The 25325-nt window shown below is 39.6% G+C and overlaps 4 protein-coding genes across 6 annotated transcripts; 3 read left to right on the top strand and 1 right to left on the bottom strand.

The window, feature by feature from the left end:
* The first annotated feature begins 1262 nt into the window (after window positions 1-1262).
* On the top strand, window positions 1263-4524 carry LOC133742875 (exocyst complex component EXO70B1). Of its 3 annotated transcripts, none has more exons than XM_062170563.1 (2): window positions 1263-3503; window positions 4292-4524. In XM_062170563.1, the coding sequence occupies exon 1, from the start codon at window positions 1522-1524 to the stop codon at window positions 3478-3480; it is 1959 nt and encodes a 652-aa protein (XP_062026547.1). In that variant the 5' UTR covers window positions 1263-1521; the 3' UTR covers window positions 3481-3503; window positions 4292-4524. The 3 variants fall into 3 exon arrangements, with proteins under 3 accessions (XP_062026547.1, XP_062026545.1, XP_062026546.1); XM_062170561.1 differs by having other exon boundaries at window positions 4287-4524; XM_062170562.1 differs by lacking the exon at window positions 4292-4524 and adding an exon at window positions 4168-4183.
* A 3501-nt stretch (window positions 4525-8025) lies between these two features.
* LOC133706516 (SNF1-related protein kinase regulatory subunit gamma-1) lies at window positions 8026-10482 on the bottom strand. Its single transcript, XM_062132060.1, has 6 exons — window positions 10218-10482; window positions 9781-9953; window positions 9440-9634; window positions 9085-9360; window positions 8672-8835; window positions 8026-8583 (listed from the first exon to the last, which is right to left on the bottom strand). Exons 1-6 carry the CDS (start codon window positions 10396-10398, stop codon window positions 8286-8288), a joined length of 1287 nt encoding a protein of 428 aa, XP_061988044.1. The 5' UTR covers window positions 10399-10482; the 3' UTR covers window positions 8026-8285.
* Window positions 10483-12765: 2283 nt separating this feature from the next.
* Window positions 12766-15744, top strand: LOC133744974 (uncharacterized). Its single transcript, XM_062172988.1, has 6 exons — window positions 12766-12997; window positions 13917-13962; window positions 14177-14309; window positions 14582-14643; window positions 15107-15210; window positions 15413-15744. The coding sequence occupies exons 1-6, from the start codon at window positions 12878-12880 to the stop codon at window positions 15449-15451; spliced, it is 504 nt and encodes a 167-aa protein (XP_062028972.1). The 5' UTR covers window positions 12766-12877; the 3' UTR covers window positions 15452-15744.
* Window positions 15745-21781: 6037 nt separating this feature from the next.
* LOC133745660 (cytochrome P450 94B3-like) lies at window positions 21782-23897 on the top strand. The gene is made up of 2 exons (XM_062173766.1): window positions 21782-22652; window positions 22890-23897. The coding sequence occupies exons 1-2, from the start codon at window positions 21857-21859 to the stop codon at window positions 23687-23689; spliced, it is 1596 nt and encodes a 531-aa protein (XP_062029750.1). The 5' UTR covers window positions 21782-21856; the 3' UTR covers window positions 23690-23897.
* The last annotated feature ends 1428 nt before the right edge of the window (window positions 23898-25325 follow it).

The following is a 25325-nucleotide window of genomic DNA, read 5'->3' as shown; positions in this document are numbered from 1 at the left end:
TTTTTTGGTAAGGAAGTGGTTAGTTTCTTAACCAAAGCAGTTTTCTACAACAATAACTACTATTTATTTTATTTTAAGGAATTTAATTTCTTTTTATTTTTTTTAAATTGACATTATTGCCCCTGTTGATTATTTTAGTTTCTAAACTTTTTTAATATTAGAGGGTTATATTCGTCAAATTTTTCAGTTTTGGAGAGATATTAGAATAATGGTATCAATTCCAAAACATGTTTTTTCATGCGTTTACTAACACGAAAAGAAATTGGAATAAGAGCGTGTCCCACTTTAAAATCGGAATTTTTTTGTTGTCTGACAAATAAGAAACTTTTTTTTTTTTTGAAGACGGGTCAGATCACCCGTTAGGTTAGAGTAGTGTCTCTCCCACCTATATTATTATTATTTGTAGTAAGATAGTACAATGACGGGGACATAGAGCCTAAATCTCTTGAGAAATTACATACATCCTCTAGAAGAACATCCTGAATAATATCAGGAGCCTTATCAACCCAAAACACATCCAAAGCGGATGACCTAGCTAGGTGTGCAAGTCTATTTGTAACACCGTTAGCTTCACGAAAAAAAACTTATTTCTTAACAATCCAGAGGTTAGAACCCAAAGGGGTAGTTGAGTTTAGGAATTAATCCCTCTAGAATCATCTTCGATTCATGAGTTTCTCCATTACAAGTAAGTTAGTCTAAACTATTTCAAGAATTTATTCTCACACCCATCTTAAGTAATATTGTTAGGTTTTTTTTGTTACAAACTTAAAGTCATATACAAGTGTGACCGACTATATAAAATGCAAGATGTGACAACTAAATGAACTCCATTACTTATTTCCCATCACTAAAGAAAAGACCTTATTTCAAAAAAAAGAAAGAAAAAAAAAAAGACCTTATCTCTACCTTTTTCCTCAAAGTGGCGGTGATATATATACATATATAAATGAGAAAAAACATATAACAAAAGTTTTTCTTTTCTTTTATAGCAAAAATTAGGAACATTCACTGTCCTTTGGTCCAATCCAAGCCAACAATAGAAACATTCACTGTCCAAATGTGAACGCAATTATCCTTTAATATTAAAAATACCAAAATTCATTTCAAAAATTCGATCCCTCGTGCGAAAATCCGGACCCAATCAAAACCGGTGAAGGAGGTGACATCAGTGCACAGCTCCGCACCAGATCACACCCGCAGACTTCCAAGTTCCAAGTTCCAAGTTCAAAAGCACGATAAGGAGTTCCCGTAACTCACTCTTTCTTTCTTTCTTTCTTTCTTTCCTTGTTGTCCAACCCCAAGCTGCCGGCCAAAGCAAACAAGACTGGTTTTTTGGTCATTTCGGTCATTTCCCCTTCCTTCTATTTCAGTTCCAGACTCTGAGAGAGAGAGAGAGCAAAAGCCCTAATGGCCACCGCAACTCTCAATTCCGCTTCTTCCAAATCCTGATTCTACTTTGTTTTTCTCTACTTCTCTGATCTCTATTTTCCCTGCCTCCCAAACCATAGGAGGAGCCCTTTCATGACGACGACGACGACGAGCATAGCGGCCGCCGCGGGCGGGGGTGGAGGCGAGGATCGGGTGCTGGCGGCGGCGCAGCATATCGTGAAGAGCCTGGGGAACACTCCGAAGGAGGTGAGGGAGGATATGCTGTTGATCTTCTCCAGCTTTGATAACCGGCTCTCGAATTTGACGAGTATGATCAGCGACGAATCGAAGGCGGACGACGACCGATTCGACGCCGCGGAGAAGGTGATTTTCCGGTGGGAGACGAATCACGACGCGATGAGGAGCGGCGTGCCTTGGGAGGAGTCGCCGAACGAGTCGGCGGAGTATTTGTTGGCCGTGGACGAGATCCTCAGCCTCATGGAGGGGTTGTCGGTCGGGTCGGATCATGAGATTTCGGACCGGGCCGAGAACGCGATCCAAATCGCGATGTCGAGGCTGGAGGACGAGTTCCGCCACATTCTGATCCGGAACACCGTCCCGCTCGACTCCGAGCGCCTCTACGGCTCGATCCGGCGGGTCTCGCTGTCGTTCGCGTCGCACGACGGTGATTTCGCCGAGGAGTTCGAGAGCTTCGGCGAGATGGACCGCGACGCCGGCAGGTTCCACGAGCGCGGCGGCAGCTTAGGCGATGACGTGTGCGTTGATTTGATACATCCGGATGCCGTCGTCGAATTGAAGGAGATCGCTTACCGTATGATTCGCTCCGGCTATGAGAAGGAGTGTGTTCAGGTGTACAGTAGTGTCCGGCGAGACGCTTTGGATGAGTGTCTGGTGATTCTCGGAGTTGAGAAGCTGAGCATTGAGGAGGTTCAGAAAATCGAGTGGAAATTGCTGGACGAGAAAATGAAGAAGTGGATACACGCTGTGAAAATCGGGGTTAGGGTTTTATTGTTCGGGGAGAGGAGACTCTCCGATCAGATTTTCGAGGGAACGGATGAGACTAGGGAGATATGTTTCAATGAGACCACCAAGGGGTGCATTATGCAGCTGTTGAATTTCGGAGAGGCTGTTGCCATTGGGAAAAGGTCGCCGGAGAAGCTGTTTCGGATTCTGGACATGTATGATGTGCTGGCAGATGTGTATCCGGACTTGGAGCAGATGGTGAGTGATGAATTTGTGCTTGCTGAGGCAAAGGGAGTGTTGGATGGACTCGGTGATGCGGCTAGAGGGACCTTTGCTGAGTTTGAGAATGCCGTTCAGGGTGAGGCCAGTAAGAAACCAATGCTGAGTGGAGAGATTCATCCCATTTCGCGGTATGTCATGAACTATGTGAGATTGCTGGTTGATTATAGTGAAACTCTGAATTTGCTTTTAGATACCGGAGATGATGAGTTACAGGGTTTGCCAAATGATGATTTGGGAATAGAAAGTATGTCTCCGATAGGACGTAGGCTTTTGCTGTTGATAAATAATTTGGAGTCCAATCTTGGGGAGAAATCTAAGGTTTATGAGGATGGAGCACTCCAATGTGTGTTTATGATGAATAACATTCAATACATAGTGCAGAAAGTGAAAGATTCTGAGCTTAGAAAGCTCTTGGGAGACAATTGGGTTCGCAAACGCCGTGGCCAGGTGCGCCAGTATGCTACTGGTTATCTTAGAGCTGCTTGGAGCAAGGCCCTGTCATGTTTGAAAGATGAAGGAATTGGCGGCAGCACAAGCAATGCTTCAAAGATGGCTTTGAAGGAGAGGTTTAAGAATTTCAATGCCAACTTTGAAGACCTGTATAGAACCCAGACAGCTTGGAAGGTCCCCGATGCCCAGCTTCGCGAAGAGCTTCGGATATCTATATCAGAGAAGGTGATTCCTGCTTACCGGTCCTTTATGGGGAGGTTCGGGAATCAGCTAGAGAGTGGAAGGCATGCCGGGAAATATATAAAGTACACCGCAGATGATTTGGAGAGCTATGTGTTGGATTTGTTCGAAGGGACACCTTGTGTTCTGCACCATCTTAGAAGAAAAAGTACATAGGATGCATTCTCCCTTTGTAACAGGTTAGTCCTCTGCTTTGATCAAGGACTAGTTGGAAGTTGCGACAGCATTCTAAATTGTTAAAAAAAAAAAAAAAAAATTGTAGCTTGATGATACCTATTTATTTTGCTGGTTTTAATGTTATAAACACAGGTTTTGTGAAAGCTATTGTCCAACTCTATCTACTGTAATAATTTTTGTACATTTATGTAGCTTTTAGCTTTTTCTATGCATCGGTTCTTTCATGGTTCATGTATTTTCCTTGCCATGATTCGCCAGCAGACTTTCCGTTTGTCATCTGCCTTCAGAAGAAGAACTAAAAACCATTACTGTAAATTATTAAATTTGATATACAAACAGATTCAGAAGCATACTTTTTCTTTTCTCTTCTTTTTTTCCTTCTAAATCTGAATGAAGATCATCTCGCTAGCATTGTTTGCAGTTGATCAAGTCAAGTGGATATTGTGGCTAGATTTAGATCCTACTTCTTCTAAACAAAATGATAAAGATAGGCATTGGGGCCCTTGTATCTTTATAAATGCCATGAATAAGTACTAGACGGTGTTTGCAAAGTGAAAAAATAAACTACTTGGCATTCTGTCTTATACCTTGTAATTGAGCATCTGAGCATTATGTAGTAGTTAAATCTTTGTTCAGACAGTTATGACCAACTATTTTTTAATCTAGGACGAGTTAGAGGATTTTGAAATGCAGTGGAAGATGGTATAAGGATGAAGTTATGAGAATAGTAAGTGATTAGCAATTTCATTGTTAAATTGAGAATGACATCATGCAATTTCGTATAGAACAGTGGTCTTGGCGAAATGAGGAGGCTGTTAGATGTGAAGGTCAGGGGCAATATTGAGAGGTCACTGACTTCACCTGTAAAGGGTATTTTGCGATTCAAGATTAATGTAGTCATGATTCATAAAAAAAGAGACAAAAATCAGAATTTTCATATTTGTGGATTTTTACTGTGATTCATTGTATTGTTGGAGCAATATGTAGTGGATGATCATATAAATCAGAACCTCTTTGATTTTCTATTTAAAGCATATAAGCAAGAAAACCCTGCAGAAGTTTCGGTTTATTCGTCCACCCCCATCTCTCTCAAGTTGGAAGCATGAAAATTACTTTAGTCATGCATCGCCCAACTTCTTTCGGAAGGTTGCCAAAAGCGTCTTTGATTGTTAGAAAATAGAAAGTGCTTTTAGCATATGATCTACGCTCCATTGACCCCCATAAGTTTGAACGTTTCTAAACCAAATTAAGGGGAAAACAAGAACAGACTACAGTTCATCCAAATCCGTATCTACTCACTTATTTGTTTTGGTCGGATTGGATTGGATTGGATTTGATGATGAGAAAGAAAGAGCCTTCTAACTGAATCCCTACCACAGAACCGACATGGACGAAGAAAAAGAAGCCTTACCAGAACAAAACACTGTTGGCCATTCCCAACTGATTGGAGCACTGAAAGCCACATTTGCTGCAAGGCAAGTGTGACCATGAAACGTGCCATGTCTAAATTTGGTGCTCTAGGTCTGTTATTGCTGTTTGCTTATGCAAGTGCTTATTCTCTTAAATGCTTGGCTTCATCCTTAATTGTAGACCGCTCGTAACAGTGTTTCAGTTTATCTAGTAAACTTGCAGGATCACAAAGCCTAACGTCGGCAAAACCAATCAAGTCGGACCTCCAAACACATAAATTTTGGCAATTTGCTCCCATGGATTGTTATACATTGATCTAAGAATTGCTGGCATTTTTCTCTTTCTTTTTGCCGTCCCGCACTCCCGCCTCATTGTACTTGAGACCAGCGTTTTATACTGCATCGAACAAATAAACGATATTTAAACAGTTTTCTTCATAGACTAAGTTGGCAATATAAAGATACAAGTGATAAATTGAATAAGTATGGTGCTCTACAGTCTCTACTCAAGGCTAGCTTTTGGTCTGAATATTCCTTTCTTCTTCGGTCTTCATGTTCTGAACTATAGAAAGAATAATATTGTATACGTTTGTGTAGTTAGGACTCTAGCTCGGCCAGCGCAACAAGAAGCCTGACACTTCCACAGCTAACCTAAGCCCTTTCGGCCTTTCCACATATTCCCCTTTAACCTTCGAACAAATACTAAACTTGGCAAATGACAACTTTGGATTTGGAATACTTCTTAACTGCGTAATGTTTTGAATGCAAGAAAAGGCAGAAAAAGTTATACGTTTTTTCTTGCTTCGAATGAGGAAACTTTTCTGGGTAAAGTATATATCAACTTCCAAGCAGATTCAGATAGCACAGTAAAAAATGAAAGAGAAGTAATATTTACTACATTGTTAATGGCTTACTGCAAAGAAGCTCGCATGGAGCTTATGGATACAACAAATTTACAGAAGTTAAAACTGTGTCAAACTGAGGGACATTAATTATTTACAGAAGATTACCAATTTGATGATGAAGCATTGTGTAGTGAATGATGATCACAAATGAATCTAACCTCTTTGGTTTTCTAGCATATAAGCAGGAAAGCCGTACAGAAGTTTCTAACACCCATGTCTCTCTCAAGTTGGAGGCATGCATGACACTTATCGAGCTCCTCTGCATTGAGAAGCCTGCAGTTTTGGTGAAGTTCATTAAATCCTGATCTCTAGGATCATCCAATGGTTATGCAAAAGCCACGTCAGCTAACATTAGATTGTTAGTTGCCTTCCTTCTTAAATCAACGTTAGGCTGCCGTTAGTCCGTTAACTCTCTCAGAAAATTCAAGAATTAATCCATCGTTTTTTCCCCCTGAATGATGAACTGGATTTGGAAGCCTCAATGAAGAACGAATGCTAAAACTCTCTCTCCTCTGGTCCTTTCTTTATCTCTTCCCCAATATCTATCACGAAAAGAATTTCAGATTTGAATTGCAAGATGATCTGGTTTTTATCCCTAAAACTATATCAGTTAATCATTAAGAGGGCTCTTGAGATTCAAATCTGCTTGATGTTTTCTTTGTCCAGAAAGATAAGTTTTGAAGAATTAAGAATTTAATATGATAAAGAAAAAAAAAAAAAAAAACTTAACTGGGGTAGATTCTTCTCGCTCATGTAATGATGATTGCGTATTTGATTGCAATATATCTTGGAAAATGGCTGGAAAGCAAGGTATCTAGGTTCCCTTTCTCTTACTAGGTTATCATTACCTGAAAGAAGTTTATGAACAGTTTTATTTTGCACCTTCATCTCCCCTCTCTGCCCAGAACGCAGTTGATTGGGAATGTTCAGTTTTTTTTTTTTTTTTTTTTTTTTTTTTGGGGATTCTGAAGCAGTTTAACGACACCACAGTTAAGAAGGAAATACTCTAGATATATTTGGCAGACGTGGCTCTTTCCAAAGACATTAGATTACTTGGAGGAAGGAGATTTTATTAACTTCACCAAAACTGCAGGCTTCTCACTGCAGACGAGCTCGATCCCTTTATTTTAGTCACTCGAAGGTTGTTAAAAGCGTTTTTGATTCTTTTCTGAAAGCTTCTAGTTTTTGAAAGCCTTTCGAAGATTGTCAAAAGCGTTTTTGATTTGTTTGAAAGCGCTTTTAGCAACACTTCATCTAAATTTAAAGGTAAACATGAACAGATTTAGAGTCCACATCCAAGTCCATTGGATCGGATCGGATTCAATGATGAGAAAGAAAGAACCTTCTTACTGAACCAGGAGACATGGCCGGAGAAAAGAAACCTTACCAGAACAAAACACTGTCGCCCCATTCCCCAACTGATTGGAGCACTGAAACCCCATTTGCTATGAAGCAAGTGTGACCATAAAACGTGCTATGTCTACATTTGGTGCTCTTCGCGTAGTAGGGTATTGCTGTTTGCTTATGCATGTGCTTGTCTCTCCAACTGTTTTGGCTTTACTTTTGATCGTAATGCCTCTTGTAACAGCATTTCGGTTTATCTTGTTATATACTTGCATCCTATATTATCCCTAATTAATGTCAGCAAAACGAACTATCTCGGACCTCAAACCACACAAATTTTAGCAGTCTTCACCACGTACCTGGTTATACATATAACTATATGAGAATGGCCAACAACTTTCTGTTTCATTCTACATTTGTACTCGTGATTCGTAACCTCATCAAATTACTGGACGATACTTTGAATGGTTAGATTGAAAAATTAGGTTGGCAACACAAAATTTTTAAGTGTTTTTACTCGGGATGTTTTTCCAGTCTGAATACTCCTTTCTCCTTCGGCCTTCATTTAACCGAAATTCGAAAGAACATAAACTGTAGAGATTTGTAGAGTTGGGAACCTTGGCCAGGCAACTTTCTAGTAAAACCCAAAACTTCACAGCTAACCTGAGCCGTTTCCAAATATTTCTCTTCATTGAACAACTACTAAACTTGCAACTTTGCACCAAGTTGGTTTTGGAATTACTTCTCAACTGTGAAATCCTTTTGAATACTACATGAAGGAACCCAGAAAAGTTCGTACGTTTTTCTTGCTTCAAATAATCTATATGCAAGTGTAAGGTATGAACAGCCAAGATTCAGAGAGCAGATTTTATCGTTTTAAGCTGAAAGGGAAGGTTCTATATTTATTTCATGGTTACTGCAAAAAGCTCGCCAGGTGCTTATGGATATAACAAACTTACAGCGACTAAAACTCTGTCAAACTGAGGGACATTATTTACAGACGATTTCCTTTTCAACAAAACAGGCAGTGATAGGACACAAGGGAAGAGCTCATTACAAAAGCCAAAACCAAAAGTGGTTAATCATTCAGAAAAAGATCAGAATTCTTTCTTCTTAATACCTCATTTTAAACCCTGGTGCTTTGGGGTAGGGGCAAAACACCATCGAAGAAGTCACCGAAGTAGCCACGGGGTTCATGGACTAGCCTCGAGATGATGTCTCTCAACGTAACGACTCCTTCCAGATTCCCATTATCATCTACCGTATACACACGGTGGATCTTCTCAGAGTCCAGCTTCAGAATCAAATCTTTAATTGTGTCGTCCCTTTTGCAAGTTACCATAGTACTAAGCAATGGGTAGACTTCATGTTGCTTCTCTAGATGGCTTCTAACAGCTGTCAGGAAGTTTCTCGCTGTGATGGATCTGTACAAGTATGTCAAATCAATGATCTATTATTGCATTGCACCTGAAAATTTGTTATGAAGACTTCTGAACAATTTTCACTACAAACCTGTAATCATGGTAGATTTCTGGTGCAGTGAGTAAGAACTGAACATCTCTTAAGCTTATATTACCGACTGCCTTGCTACTGCCACTTTCAATCACAGGTACCCCACCAACCTTCTTTCTCCTCATCAGCTTAAATGCTTGGAGCACTGGTTCATCCTCGTACACCTGTAAATAAAACGTTGAGCATTTTAAAACAAATTGACAAACATGTAAACCTGCTCAAGAACTTGTGCATAAAACGGAAATTATAATCGTTCATTTAAGGCACGAAACAGGTGTCTAAATTACAAGAATTTCAAGTTTCCAAGGATTAGTTTCACTAGTGTCGCCACATCCTTATGTGTTTTGCAGATGACTATGAATGCAATTCTCAAAATCCAGTGAAAGATACTCATAAAGGGGAGGAGTATGCACCTTCACAATGCGATCAGCGGTCATCAGGGGAAGACCAAGTTCCGATAGTTTCTTGGTTCCCCAGCTTTCAAACCACTGAAGACCAGCACATTCTGCTAACATATGAATGACAGCAGCTTGCGTGATGATGTTATCAATCTTTCCTTCACCTAAATCAACTACAGGAACGCTCTTCATTTTGTACTTTGAAAGCAGCAAGAGCATGGTCAAAAAGGTATTGTCCTTCTGCAAGGCCAGAAATGGTGCCCATCGGAATGACCCTGAGATATCTCGAACCTGCATGTACAAATGTTAATACATATCAAAGGCATGAAGTAATACTAGCTTATGTTGTCCAACATGGGCAAATAGTCACCTGTGTGTTCTTGTAAAACTCGGAAGAAGTCAAAGCCTCGAAAAAATTTCCTGAAGTTGCAGCAGCAAAGTCAGAGCCGTTTTCTAATAGTCCCGCAAGATCAAGACCTTTCAATCCATTAGCCGCCGCTGCAATTGCAGTTGCACTAGATGGACTAGTAGGAGTACTTGGACTCCTTGGAGATGGCGGTTCTGACTGTCAATATCAACATAAACATGATGTTTTCAATTTCTCAAAAGCTAAAGCAATGTACCAACATTGTTAAAATGTGCAATCTTCAAAAGAAACCACTTCATTTTAAGCTTAAAAACAATTGATAGATAGGAACTTAGGATGCTAACCTGATGTAGAATCCACACAACAATCCCTGCAAACTCGACAACGCCAATGTATCTGTCGATCCAGCTAGCGTCCTCAGGCGCATCGACATCCACCACCGGTGCACTCAGAATTTTATGTTCGGCCAGGATTTTGACTGCTTGAGCTAAACTGGTGTCTGACTTTATCTCAATCACTGAAACCACCAATAACCACACACAATATTAATTAAGACAACAGCAATAAATGATCTGATTCATCGTATAACAAGTCAAATGATCTTCAATCCCAATCCAGAGCATAATCACAAATACCATCCCCTCCCAATTCATCATCAAACTAATCATCTGATCACCACCATGTATACATATACGTACGTGTATATATATACCTCAAATTAATTCATACACACTTTATCAATTCGAACAAAATCAAATGAGATGAGAGCATATTAAGGTACCTTGATTAGAAGGAGCAGTAGGGAAGTCAGAAACCGGAACACTCTCAAAGCAAGCATTGAGCTTTTCGGTGGGAGATAGCTGCGGCTCTTGTATGTCCCACAGATCCTCTACATGCATCCCCAGCTTCGCCTCTGGACTCCTCGGACTCTCGCCGTCCCTATTCGCCGCCGGCACACCCATCTCTCTCTCTCCTATTCCAAAGACTTTGATCTTTCTTCTCTCTCTCTCTGCTACTCAGAAACAGACAGACTTCGGATCACACACTCAACATTATTTAAGGCCAACCACGACAAAGACATACACTATAATGTAGTACACATCACTGTCCTTATCATACGTGAAGAATCTGGGCCGTACAGGTGTTATAGTTTTTTAGCGGGAGGGGTTGGTCTGGACATGTGGAGGGCTGCGATGTGGTACACTGTTCGGTTATGCTTATCCGGGAAAGTTTTGATTACTTTAAGGCAGGTTTTATTATCCGGGTTTTAATGCTGGCCACACTGGTGGGCGACTCTAATGTGCGCCGGGGAGTGGTTTGCGCATCTTCGTTTGAGGATTTGAGTGGTGACGTGGACGTCACGTGGTTGTTGTTTATTAGGTTGGAGCTCGTGCGACGGATTTTGGGTTGTTGACCGTTATGAGTGGTAATCAGTGGGCCGGTGAAGTTACTGAAAGAGGAAAGAAACGGTGGGGGGTAATTACGGGCCGGGTCGAGATAGCACTGACTCGTTTGCTAACCCACTAGAGGTTATTGGCCATGATCCAACAAACATTTTTCTATGAATTATGGTATAAGTTTAGTCATGATATCATTTTCTATGATAAAATTTAAAACTCGTTGATACGTAAATATTTGTGTAACTTTAAAGTGTGCTTTAAAATGCCTAAGTTACACGTTTCAAACTTTTAATTCTAAACCTAATATGAAAGGAAGAATAACGATACATACAAGAAACAAAATTAGAAAAATGTTTCTCTCTGCTCAGAGCGATTTTAGGGTTTCTAGTAGTGGTGTCTCATGACGGCACTACGACCTCAACTAGAACGGACGAGATTCCTGTTCCATTTGGTCCCCTTGAAGATGGCAACGCTGGAGAAATTCATCGACGCCTATTACTGACTCCCGCAAGGGGGATTTCTCGTCTGCGATTGACTTCTGTTGGTGGTGGAGTTGTATCTTGGATTAGGAGGGGTGGCGGTGCTCTTCTTCCTTCTCCCCTTCTTGGTGGTGGCGGCACCGCTGGTGGTGTAAGCAGATCTGGCCTGGGTTGCTTGGTTGTTGACCATGGTGGTGTGGCTGATCTGGAATTGGATTGGGCCCGGTTTCCAGCGAAGGCCGGAGCTTTGGACCTGGTAAGGGATTGGTTGCCGGAGCCAAGATATCTCGGTTCTTTCTCCTCGTTTTTGGACACGACTGAGGACGATGGGTGCTGCTTGGCTAGGTCCGATCTTTGACTGGTTCGACCATCGTCGGTAATGGCATTCTGGGAGGATGGAAATCTGAACTGTGGCTTTGACGTCGAAGGAGGTGTCAAAGGGCATGATGGCATTCCTGGCTTCGGCGGCGACGGCAGTGGGAGCTTGAAGGCTAACAGAGCTGGTGCAATTGTGCTAGGTGGCTTTGGACATCTACTAGGGTTTCACAAAGCTTGGCCTATTGGGTTTTGTTGGGACTTTAGGCTTTTTAGGAATGTTTTTATTATTTTAGTTTTGGGTCTCCATCCCTTGGTTAAGGAACTGGAGAAGGAAGTAGGACTGGAAGGGGAGTCTGCTGCTCCTCTTCCGATAAGTATTTAAATTTTTATAGGTCGCAAATGTCATAATCTCTGAGGGTTTTTTATTCTTACTCCGGAGGTTACTAGTCTTTGTTTGGAATAAGGGTGTGTGAATTGTCTAAAAGGTGGGTGTACTGGGAGTATATTGGGTTCATGTTCTTGGTTTAGAATATGAGCCTCAAGGTACTCTGAGAAACGATTCTTTATGTCGACCCCATAGGGGTGTTTCGTTTTTGTACTGCTTGCTGAATCTATATAATGGGCTGACTTCTTTAGTTCTTTTGATATATATATATATAAAAAAATAATAATAACGATATGTAAACAAGTCAACATTTTAACAAAATTTTGTTTTGTGACAATAAACTTTAAGGTCGTCATCATACATATTGACGAATATAAGTGTTTCACCTGTAAACTTAAGTTACTCGCATGCACTGACGGACCTGAATACATCTTAAAGGGAGTTGTTGCCCTCATTGAAATTTTTTTATTTCCTGGAGGTTCTTACCAACACGACCACCTATGGTGGTTAACAAGCTTTAGATTATGAGTCTATTAAACCCCTAATCAGAATCTTACCAAGGCCCTATTAAACCCCTAATCTTTATGAGCCTTAATCATTAATGAATTCATCTTATAGGAAAAAAATAGTAGAGATCGAGTAATTTGTGAAAAATAAGAAATAGAGAATACTAAATAAAATGTTATTACAAAACTAAAAGAGAGCGCCAAAATTTATTACAATCCCAGATCCCCCGTATATAAAGGGAGGCGTAATACGGAGGCACATACCCGCCCAAGTCTCACTCTCACACACACACACAAACCCTTTTTGACTCCTCGAATCTTCAGCCTAGGGTTCTTCTTCTTCTTCAACCGCCATGGAGGGCTTCTCTTCTCAGCCGTCCGATTCCAATCAAACGGCTTCCGGCGCTTCCATTTCCCTCCAAAACCTCCCCTCCCGCGGCCTCTTCTCCGCCCCCGTTCTCTCTTTGAATCCGGTGATGATCGCTTCTCTTTCCCTCTCTCCAATTCTCTATTGATTTCAATTTATTACAGCACAGTGTTGAATTTCATTGTTTTTATTTTTATTTTTTATATATTAGGGTTTAGTCCAAGTCATGTAAGCATTTGGGTTTTAGTTTCTAGGGTTTTACAGTTGGAAAATTCCAAATGTGGAGACTTTGATATTGTTTTTGTTTGCTAAAGTTGGTTTGGGTTTAGAGTGGATTGTGCAAATTGCAGTTCTTTGTAGCCGATTCGATTGATCTCGGGGTAATTTTACTCTGATACATTCGACTAATTGGGTTTTAGTTTGATGCGTTGAGAAATTGAAGTTTTTAGATTTATAGAAATGTGTTGATTTGTGTTCTTTTGATTTCGATAGATTTGCTATCTCACATGTTTTACACTAGTTGCAAGTACTGAACTTTAAATTTCATAAATGCAAATGTGATGGTGCTACTAATTGAGCATGGAGTGATACAATATGAATGTGCCTATTGTCTTTTGCTACCGTGTACATTAAGATGTGTCGGTTCCAACTATGCAGTTGAATGGATAGCATTGTAGTCTTTAGGTGACTGTTTTAGCTTCATATGATGCTTTATTGCACCAGTGACTTCAAGCTATACCAATAACAACCATTTACGTAATTGATCAAATTCTGGTAATACTCTCCTAAGGAATGCTAAAGTTACAAGAGGTCATTAATCTTCATTATCTAAAGTTATTGGAAGTCAACCATGAATTTCCTGCAATGCATTTCCCATTTTGTTTTGAATAGTGATGAAGCATGTTCTGTTGCAAATTTCAGGAGTATGTGGACAACTATGTCACAGATGATCTTATATGTTTTGCATTTTCTTATGGTTACTGTCTCGTTAAATTCTTGCTTACATGAATGAAATCCTCTTCCAGGGTAGGATGCGAGTTTGTGTCTGTGAGTACGAGACATCACTCCCAGGTATCCACTTGCTTTTTTGAGATCCTTGTGGTGCCTGTTTGTTTATTTGGTGTATATCCTCGCTTTTTTGAGATCCTTATATTGGTGCTTTTTTGCTTCACTGTGTGTCCCATCAACTTTCAATTAGATGCTTGTAAACCCTGGCTAAGATAATTTGATTGCCGAGTTGAAAGTTGTTACATGTTCTGACTTGAAAGCTTGCTCTTGTTTACAGAGGATGAACATATAAAAACAAACCAACAAAACATATTGATTAGATCACTTAAGCTTAAGAAACAGAAGGAGAAGGGAGATTCCAGTTCAAAGGATGTGAAGGGTGCAGGTGCAGCTGAAGGCTCAAGAAAGAGGTATGACCAGTATCCTTTGGGGATGGATCATGTTGGGAATTTCTTGATAAGAAAAATGTCTTTGTGATTCAATTTAATTTTTATTTGATAAGATCAAGTTCATAAACTGTTTTCTAGCAAATCAAAAGTAGTTTACCATTCGGTGTCTTCTTTTTGGCACTCATTGTTGCTCACTTGCTAATGGGTGCATTTATGATCGTATACATTTTCTATTAGACCTGGCAATGAAGATAGTTTGCAGTTTCATTTGTCTATTACTTTTTATCATTTAGGGTTGCTGAAAGAGTTTTGGACCGGGCGCCAGCTAAGAAAGCCTCTATGCAACCTCGTCAAGGTAGGTTTCTATAGTTTTATTATTGCATTAAATATCTGTTCATCACTCGTCATATTGCTTCTAACCTCTGTTTGGTAGATATATAAGATAAAAGGTTTTTTTTGCATCATCACTCAGAAGTGGTTTAGTGGTGGTTCTTTGAGGTCTGTGGATAATGGTTTAACCTTAATCGTTCTAGCTCATGTTGAAAAGTCCTGATGATGGATTTATAGCAAGTTTATTGTTGTGAAATGGTGGAACGTTCTTCATATGAGCAATTGAATGTTGTCATGATTTTAGGTGGTAAATAATCAGCAATACTTATTGTAGAGCAGCCAATTTTGTGCTAATGCAGTTCTTCTAGAGTTTGGACTGCACTGCATTTGTCTCACAATCTTATTACTTGTCGGACATATCCTACGAGTTTCCATGACTCAATAATGTGATTGTTTTAATTTGAGTTTGTATTTGATTAAATTTACAGAGGAATCAAGCAGTCAAGCATCTAGTAGGGACTTCCAGGGATTAACTGTAGAGAGGCTCCGTGCCCTTTTGAAGGCTAAAGGTCTTTCTGTAAAGGGAAAGAAGGCAAGTATTAAGATAAATCTATTCTGAAGTTGCAAATAAATACTCTATGAATTAATTATGGTGTATGGACCATTGGGCCATTGGACCACTGGACCACTGGCAGTTAAGAATTCGTAAAGTTTTAATCTTATTGTTATTGGACTTTTTGTTGCTGGATTGAATCATCAGCGGACGTTATTCATCAATCGAATTACATGTGCAGGAGGAATTGATTGCACGGCTGAGGAGTTCAAGTGGTTGAGCATAGTCAATAGTTCAGATGGTGGGGTAACAAGTCTGCTCTGTATGTGTTTGTGTACTCTAGGGGAGGAAAAGTAATTACAGTTCGGATTTATGTAACTTAGGAATGATGTAAGCTGGAATTATGGAATATGGATAACTGAAAATGGCAGTGATGGAAAATGGAAGTTACCTTGGGAGATTGTGGCTCGACTTCCTGCCCTTTCAACTTCGTTTTTGAGCACCCAGTATTGTTAGACCTTAATGCAGAAGATGAAGATCAATATTATTCTTGGGTTTGGTACTGTTGTAGGATGATTTTTTTTTTTTTTGAGTGAAATTCACACCCCATTTTACAATCCACATTTTCTTTTTTGGTTAAAATTCTTATAAAAGACAATTTAAGTTATCAAAAAAGGAAATATGAAGTGTGGATTGTAAAATGAGGAGTGTGAATTTCAATTCTTGTTTTTTTTTTTTTTTTGTGAAATCCAAAATTTTGAGGAGGGTGTGGCGGTGTGCGGATTAGTTTACTGGGTGCAGACATAAAATGCTTATGTAAAAATAAAACAAGACAAATTTTGTTAGGTTTGTACTCGAGCTTTATGCAATGACCTCCTTGATGAGAATTGTATCATAATCAAGTGATATCGTAATCCAAAAAAGAATTGTATCATCACTTTCAGAAAATCCAAGGTGGTCCGACCAAAGATCCTCTTATAAATATTGAAAGCAGCTAAACACAATTAGTTTTCAAGCATTTCCAAGTGTATCAACGTCACTTTTATTGCATGCTCAAACTTTTGAACATCCTACCATGCTTTGGTGCTTATACATCAGGAACTTTTATCACCGCATATGCTACAATTTTAGATTCAAAGACAGAGATAGTTAGATCATAACATATTGAAAACTAATTGAAAAAAGGTAAAAAATTGAAAAACATCTCACTCTTTTGTTCAATTATTCTATATTTTTAGTGGATGCTTGCACGTTAATAATTAAAAACTTTATACGTTAAAATTTAAATTTAGATATTTAGTGTAAATCTTGGAATCAAGTACTTCTCTGAAAATTAATGAATGATGTTAGTTGTACACTTGTACGTTAATGTGGTTTTCGGCCTAACCTATATTTTTGAGAAGTCTTTAGAACGTAGAAATATATGATTTGGATTAGTCTTTGTTTATCCTAAGGTGGAGGCATGTCCTTGATGGGAACTAGGACGGCGCCGTACTCATGGATTGGATGGTAGCTCCAATAATTGGTCACATTTATATAATGTATAATGAGATGTGAGATATGAGAATCTGAGATATGAGGCCGCCTGAGGATGACAAAGGTGTCGGTATCTTCTTAACCAACCAAAAGGATCGAACAAGCTTCTGAGGCCAAAGCTATCTAAACGTAGTTTTCCACCAAACAAACTGAGCAAGCTGTCTCGCTTCCATTCTCGGCCACGTCGCCCTGTGGAAAATGCCCAAATTCTTTTAAACCATCTTCAACATTTATCATGCCTCGTGTTTGCGAAGACTGATGTCCTAGCTAGACCTTCCAATTTTACAGTGTTTGCTTGGCTGTCGACTCTTCAGCTTTCGAAAGTCTGTTTCTGGTGCTCCATGAATAGCCCTTGATTATGATGCATAATGTTTTGGAGCTCAATACATGTTTTTTGCATCTATACTAAAAACAGCTTCCCCACGTTTGATGCATTACAAGCGAATATTATATTAGAGATCTTTTTGAAGTATGTGATAGATTTGACACTTTCAATCATTAGATGTGGTATAACGATTGAAAAAATCAAAATATCGCATGTTTCCAAACATAATAGAGATTTTATATGAACCAAAATAGATGATTTTGACCCGTATTAAGAAAACTGATTTTGGAGTCGACCTGTGAAGGTTGCGCCTGAGCTTGGTGAAGGTGGGGCCTAGGCTTTGACCCTTGACCCATTTTACTTTTATGTTTTGTTTTAGGGGCCGTGACTACTTACCCGATTTTAGGCTAAAAATTGTCCACTTACTCCACTAAGAGTTTTTTTAACCCTATTTACCCAATCTAACAACTATTGACAGTCTTAACCTTATTTTAATTATTAAATTACAATCATCTCTCTCTCTCTCTCTCTCTCTCTCTCTCTCTCTCTCTCTCTCTCTCTCTCTCTCTCTCTCTCTCTCTCTCTCTCTCTCTCTCTCTCTCTCTCTCTCTCACACACATCTGCTTCCTCACCCAGACCACCGCCGTCAAGCCCTACGCCTCGTAGCTTCCATCACCGTCGGCTACCAATGGGAATTTCTCGGGCATCACCGCCGCACTCCATCGTCGAGCCTATGCCTCCATCGTCGCCGTCGTCATGCTCGTTTGCTGCAACAAGCTCGGCGACTTCTCAATCTCGTAATTGGATTCGACGACTCGTTGGGGTCGTAGACGGAGAGGAAGGAGAGTCCGGAGATGGCGCCGAGGAGGTAGGATTCGGATCGGGTCTGGACTGAGTAGAGGGCCTGGACGGCAAGGCCGAAGTTGTTGGTCGTGTCGGCGTCGAACCAGAGGACGGGGACTTGTGGCGGAGGTCGAGGAGGAGGTGGCAGTTGGAAGGATTGGTTGAGAAAAAGTCCCGGCTGCGGGGGGGGTTGCTGAAGCTTGCTCCGATTTGGTGCCTAGAGCAAATTTCTGGGTGGCTTTTTTTTTTTTTTTTTTTTTTTTTTGAGAATGAGATAGTCTTCTTCTGTTTCTATCTCTCTGAAGTGTTCCAGGATGGTGGTGTTGGCAACAATTGATGGAGGTGTCGGTCTGTTTTCACCGCCTCCGTGAAAACCCGAAACAAAACAAATAAAAAAATTACTGGGGGGCAATAAAAAGATTACTGGGGGGCAATAAAATGTTTATTAGGGCAATAATAAAATTATTTATTTGGATAAACCTCCGAAAGCTTTCAAAATTCAAAACATCTTCATTTTTCACTAATTATTGATCCCCAATAAACTTGTTATTGAGGAGCAATAATATGATTATTGGAGGGCAATAATATGATTACTGAGTATTATTGGGGGGATAATAAAATCAGACGCCGGGATCTGGTCACCGGTCCCGGTAGCCGGATTCGGGATTTCAGTCACCGGAGTCCGCGGCCGGCCATTGGTCACCGGAGTCCGGCAAGGTCTCCTATCACTTCTCTCTCTAAGTGACAAAGAAGGAGAGGGCAAAATTGTCCCAAAAATAAATAAAAAAGAATAAAAAAATACTTAATTGGGTAATAGGGAAATAATCTCTTAGAGTGTTTGGGTAAGTGGGCAATCTCTTAGAGTGTTTGGGTACGTGGGAAATTTTTAAGTTAAAATTGGGTAAATGATCATTTCCCCTTTGTTTTATGTTTATTTAATTTTAGTAAAACGTGGCTCTATGCCGGCAATAAGTCCCTACTACTTTTGGTTTGGGCGACGTGGGCTTTATCCCGGTATGCACACTCAGTGTGCCTTGTCTGGCCTAGCGAGGCGGCGAGCTATTTGTTTGATCAGATGGTCGCAACCTCCTAGTGGCAGGATGAAACGAAGTGTCGCCGGATTTACTTCCGTGCGGCAACATAGTGGGAAAGCTGTGCTATTTGTAATGATGTTTCTTCGTGATAGAGTTATCTTTCCGGTATGTCACCTATTTGTTAAAGCAAATTGAGCAGTCATTCGTGCACTATTTGCTAATTGATACTTGCTAGGATACATAGATTTTATGGAGAATTCTGGTATTATTTCAAGATGTTCTCCCGATGATGATTGTAATTTGGGGTTCATGCTCTATGTCTCGCCCTTGTATTCAGCAGTTTTATTAATCAAGACTTGAGGGCAGCCGCACCAGGCATCTTTCAAAAAAAAAAAAAAAAAACTAATTTTTAACCATTTTGCACTCAAGACACTACTGAGGTACCTCAAAATCCAGTTCAATTTATCATATTTGTGAGTAGAAATATGCTTCTATAGTTCTATCGGTTGGTATATTTTAGGATTTAGGTTTTGTGCCGGTCTGGTTCAAGTTTGAAGCTCAATTCAATCTCTTTGAATAATCTTCCACCAAGACAATTAATGTTCCTTTGTTAGGGCATACTTCATCCAAAATTAACTTTACACAACAATTGATTGATTGGAACATTTATGGAAATTAATCATGTACTTTGAGTTTTCGATCTAACTAATTCAATTAGTCAGCTGAATCTGCTGCGCATGAGGGTGACCTTTTATCACCACATTTTACAAATCAAGCTTTAGGTATATATTCCAGAAAAATATCAGTATCTATAATTCTAAAGGAATAGCTTGGTGTCAGTTGATGCCTTTTCAATTTCTTTGTACGCCGGTGTGAAATGAGAAATCGAGAATGACCTTACAATCAAATCATTTATCAAATTACAAGAACATACAGGACCTGTAGCTAGAGCTCCAAAACTTTAACTAACAATGACCTAAAATAATTGAGAAGGTCGATTATAGGTATTATTTATCTTTCTTGAATGTGGCTATCTCCTAGGCGCTAGGTCCCCTCTCCACCTCCGCCTACCGCCTAACGAGTTTTAGAATATTATGTCTTATTTGGTTCGCAAAAAGTAAGTATCGGAAAAGGAAATGACAGTTATTCTTTTCTTGCGTTTGAGATGCAAAAGGAAAGAAAATACTTTCCTGAATCAAAGGAAAATACTCAAAATAGGGGGGAAAATGGTTCATTCCATACTTCAAAGGAATCATTTTCTCTCATTATTTCCTTGTATTTATTACTTATAACACATTATTTTATTGTAGTAATTACAAATTTTTTAACAATTTTTCAGATAACTTTCTTTATGTTACTAAACATCGGAATAGAAAGTTCTTCGCAAATTTCATTTCCCTTATCATGAAAAAGACAAATGAATTATTTTTCTTTCCACGAACCAAACGAGCATTTAGTCTCATCAGTATCACTTTAATGCTAAAATATTATAAAGCAAAATTCAAAATGGGAGAGATAAGGTGGGTCTGGTATTGAATGGTGTTTGATTCTCTCCAAGCTAGTGTGCGCACTAGTTAGTGGTTCGAGTTGGGGAAACAAAAACGTGCTTGTTATTTCCCATGTGGGTTTTTTTATATTCCGGCACAGAATGAAACAAAAACCATGTTTAAAAAACATTGGTCAGTTATATATCTCTGGTTTGAATTCAATGAAAAAAGTATACTGCGCCCCCATTTGATCGAAAATTTCCAATCTGTGTTTGAATTTAATTATCTGCATTGATTATTATGTCGTCCATTAATCGTTAAATACTTAATTTAATTAGGTCAAACTCTACGGTTATACATGCAATTTCTCACTTCTCTGCCAAAACAGAAGAATTCAATTCGAAGTCCCCACCTTCAAAACGAATTGCTTTGCAACGACGGCAGCAATGTGATTCATGTGCGTATTTGAGTGTTGGAAAATAACAGACATGCTAAAAGTACGCAAGGCTAGATTGACTAGTATACTAATTAAGGAGACTTCCATCTTATTGATACTAAGGGTTTAGAAATTAGGGTTCTAGAACCGAGCCATGCCAAACATTAAATAATATTAATTGTTTCAAATTTTCAACAAGCAAAACATCAAAGAGTGAAATAGAATGATGACGATGACGATATTGTTGCTCACTTCTTGTAGAACAAAATGTACTAATATAGGTTTCTTGCATGTTGATCACTTTGGTGGTTGACGAATGAAACCCATAGGCCATATCACCCATGTGTATATATGAATTTGAAGTCCAACCTACATGTGAGTTTCTAGGTTCGGAATATATATGCTCTCTTACATGTGGTAGAATTTAACTTAAACACGTGCATGACTTGTATAGTTATACACACACGTACTATGCACGTCGACAAACGTAGGGTTTTCACCATGCTCACCGGAGATATCTTCAATACATTAGGTAGAATATATTTGATAGGACTAAATGCAATCAGTAAACTTATTTATATTATAAATGCTATTGTTTTTTTTTTTCCTTCTTATTTTTCTAGTTCGATGTCGACATATATGGATTTGTTTAGCCTTTACAATTACACAATATATTTTGCTAATAACGTTAACTAAATCCCACATTTAGAAAATTACCAACTTCATATTGTGGACTGTTGAAGATACGTACTTCTAAGTCTATCCCACATTCCCACACATTAGATACTCATGTATATTCTTCTATTACGTACACTACTTCCTTCTCGAGAATCATGTGATATCGATTTTGTCATATTGCTTTCTAAAGGTGAGGGATCAATTCCAACATGTGGTCGCTCTCTCCCTGCCTCTCTCAAACACATATTTATACCCCCTCTCCACCCTTATCATCTTTCATACCTACTCTACTCCTACCTAGCTTTGCTTCATCAAATATCAAACATTATTGTAAGGGTAATCAATCATGTTCATCACTCTCCTCATACTCTGGTCTCTAACTCTGCTCCTCCTCTACTTCTTGTTCTCCATCATCCAACAATCCTATGGCATCAAATCGTCAAAAAAGCCTTCGCTGTTCTCCTCTTACGGTCCTCCTTCCTACCCCATAATCGGTTGCCTAATCTCCTTCTACAAAAACCAGCACCGCCTCTTGGACTGGTACACCGACATGTTGTCCAGCTCGCCGTCACAAACCATCGTCGTGCGCCGCCTAGGGATGCGGCGCCGCATCATTGTGACGGCGAACCCCGCCAACGTGGAGTACATTCTCAAGACCAACTTCTCAAACTTCCCCAAGGGCAAGCCGCTCACGGAGTTCCTCGGCGACTTTCTCGGCTGCGGCATATTCAACGTTGACGGCGAGCTCTGGTCAACGCAGCGTAAGCTGGCCAGCCACGAGTTTAGCACAAAGTCGCTGAGGGAGTTCGTCGTGAAATCTCTAGAGGATGAAGTGGAGCAGCGACTGGTTCCTCTTCTAGAAGAAGCTGCGGATAGTCAAAGGGTTTTGGACATGCAAGACGTGTTGAGGAGGTTTGCTTTTGACACGGTTTGTAAGGTCTCGTTGGGTACCGACCCGTTTTGCTTGGATTTGGGCCGGCCCGTGCCGGCCCTTGTCAAAGCCTTCGACTGCGCGTCGGAGATAAGTGCCCGGCGTGCGTCGGCGCCGGTGTACTTGATTTGGAAGTTGAAGCGCGCTTTGGGTGTTGGGTCTGAAAACAAGCTCAAAGAAGCTGTCAAAGTCGTACATGATTCTGTACAAGGTATGAAAATATCTACATTTTTTTTTTCTTAGTAAACAAGAACTAAAAAATTAGATAGTTGGTTGTGTGTTTGTGTGTTTTTTTTTTTTCTCTTTCACTACGTTTCAATCATAAGTGTTCATATAGTTTTTCTGTAGTATATGCAGTTTTTTCTACATTTAGGTTGATATTTGTGTATTTTCAGACTTTTGATGCCTCTATTAGCATCGAGATGCTTAATATGTTCTGTTATTGCAGAGATAATAAATAACAAAAGGAAAATTCTTGAAAATAATGAGGGAAAGAGCTGCGAGAGTGACTTGTTGTCACGTTTGTTATTGGCTGGACACGGCGAGGAAGTGGTCAGAGACATGGTGATAAGCTTCATACTGGCCGGACGGGACACGACGTCGTCCGCCATGACTTGGCTGTTTTGGTTGCTCAGCAAGCATCCGAGCATAAAGCAGAAGATAGTGAATGAAGTCGCAGACGTACTAAACAATGGTACAAGTAGTCCTGAGAGTACTACTACGAGGACTACCGGTACTGCAGCTGCAGCATTAGGTTTTGAAGACTTGCAAGAAATGAAGTTCTTGAGGGCTTGCTTGTGCGAGTCAATGCGGCTGTACCCGCCGGTCCCGTGGGACTCGAAGCATGCCGAGGCCGGGACTGTTTTGCCGGACGGGACTTGGGTTGGGGAAGGGGATAGAGTTACCTATTTTCCTTATGGGATGGGGAGGATGGAGGAGCTGTGGGGGAAGGACCGGTTTGAGTTTAAACCGGACCGGTGGTTTTGTGATAAACCGGGTTGTGATGGGGATGATAACGAAAGGGTGATGAAATTTGTGAGTCCTTACAAATTTCCTGTTTTTCAGGCCGGTCCTAGAGTTTGTCTTGGGAAGGAGATGGCTTTTATTCAGATGAAGTATGTAATGGCTTCGGTGTTGAGGCGGTTTGAGATCAGACCGGTTTATGATCTGGACCGACCGGTTTTCGTTCCTCTGTTGACGGCTCACATGGCTGGTGGGTTGAAGGTCTTGGTTCAAAAGAGAAGTTAGAACTTAATACTAATGCATGGTACACAATACATTGAAGCTTTCCAATTATGTTAATTCTTTGTTTGAAATGGTATTGCGCTACTCAAGAATGTATCCATTTTTATTTCAGTTGTTTCCATTAATTAATCACTATTTTTTATCGGGTTCCCCCGTTTGATATGTACAAGAATTGCTTTAAGGTCAATATATAAAGTTGTAATTTGTATTACTCTCTCTTAAATTTGAATCTTGTTCATACAAAAGCTGCAGCTAGCTAGGGTGGACTATTTCAGTGGTACAGTTGTTGTTCAAATTCGAGATAAACTCTAAGCTGCAAGCTCTGAGCGAGGAGTGAAATACAAAAACCAAAAGCAAAAGAAAAAAGAAAAAAGAAATAATGTCAGGCAACAATTCATGAACTATAATCCATCAATATATTGTCATATAAATATATACGTATATACATGTTAGTACTATTTCAATTCGTGTCGTAGTATGTATCGAGATGTCCGCTTATAAGCGAAAATTTTAAAACAAAATTATAACATATACAAAAGAATTGAGTTTAGATGAGGAAACACAGTGCTAAATATAGTGATTGAAGAAATGACAATCATCATTCAATTTGGGCCACATGCACTAAAATATCTTATATATAGAACATGTTTCTCACGTTTTAAATCATTATTTCATGTCTTTATTTACATTGTATATTTCTCATAGTATGTCACGTGATTAGTTATTGTTATAATCACCGTTGCATATAACATTAGATATATTTATGTCTTAACCTCATGCATGTGAACTACAAACTAGCTTGAGCTCCATGCACGCAGCCAATCAAGAGGTGATCAAGCATGAAATCTAACAACCAAATTGATTTGAGGATTGACCATACGTGCACGAGGGCATGTACATATATAACTATACTACAATCGAGCTTTCCTTTATATTTGGACGAACACAGTCCCGGCCAGATGGTTTTGACCCCACCAAAAGCCGAATCAAAACCACCCTTAAATTTGATAAAGAAAGCAGCTATGTACAAAGCTGGTACATGTTTAGACATTAAGAGCAGAGCGAGAGAAGAAGATGAACGCAAAACCCATGTGGAATATTTACCTCAACATTATTGCAAAGCTTAGCTTTAGAGATTTAGATATAGATAGTTAGATACCAAGTCAATTTTCCTGCATGAAACATTTGCAGGTGAGTTTAATTGGTCCAATATCTTGTTCTGAGTGTACGATAAATATGACAACATAAGCTGGTGAAGGACTCGTGCAGTTGTCGATCGATCATAAAAACTTCTTTGTCTGTACGTACGTACCATGATTGGACAGTTGATTTCTATTAGCTCTTTAAAATCGTTTGGGCTAATTAGTATCAAATAAATAGACAGCTCAACATGAGAATTATTGTTTCCCAGACTAAATTAAAGAAAGAAAAACACTAACTTAGCCGAAAGATGGTTTATCAGTTCTAAGATCCGATGGCTCCCAATGTTCAAATCTCAAGTAGTCCTATAGTCTTGAACAATCATTACAACTCCTCCCCTCCCGCCTTGATCTAGTAACCTGATTTCTGTTAAATGTTCTTCAGAACTTTAGTCTTTCTGTAAAATGCATTGTTTTTGTTCGTGAAATCACTAACAGTC

This window comes from Rosa rugosa, chromosome 4 (assembly GCF_958449725.1).
Source record: "Rosa rugosa chromosome 4, drRosRugo1.1, whole genome shotgun sequence".
NCBI lineage: Eukaryota > Viridiplantae > Streptophyta > Magnoliopsida > Rosales > Rosaceae > Rosa > Rosa rugosa.
The sequence above is the reverse complement of the archived record's forward strand: the minus strand, read 5'-3'. Positions and strand labels throughout refer to the sequence as shown.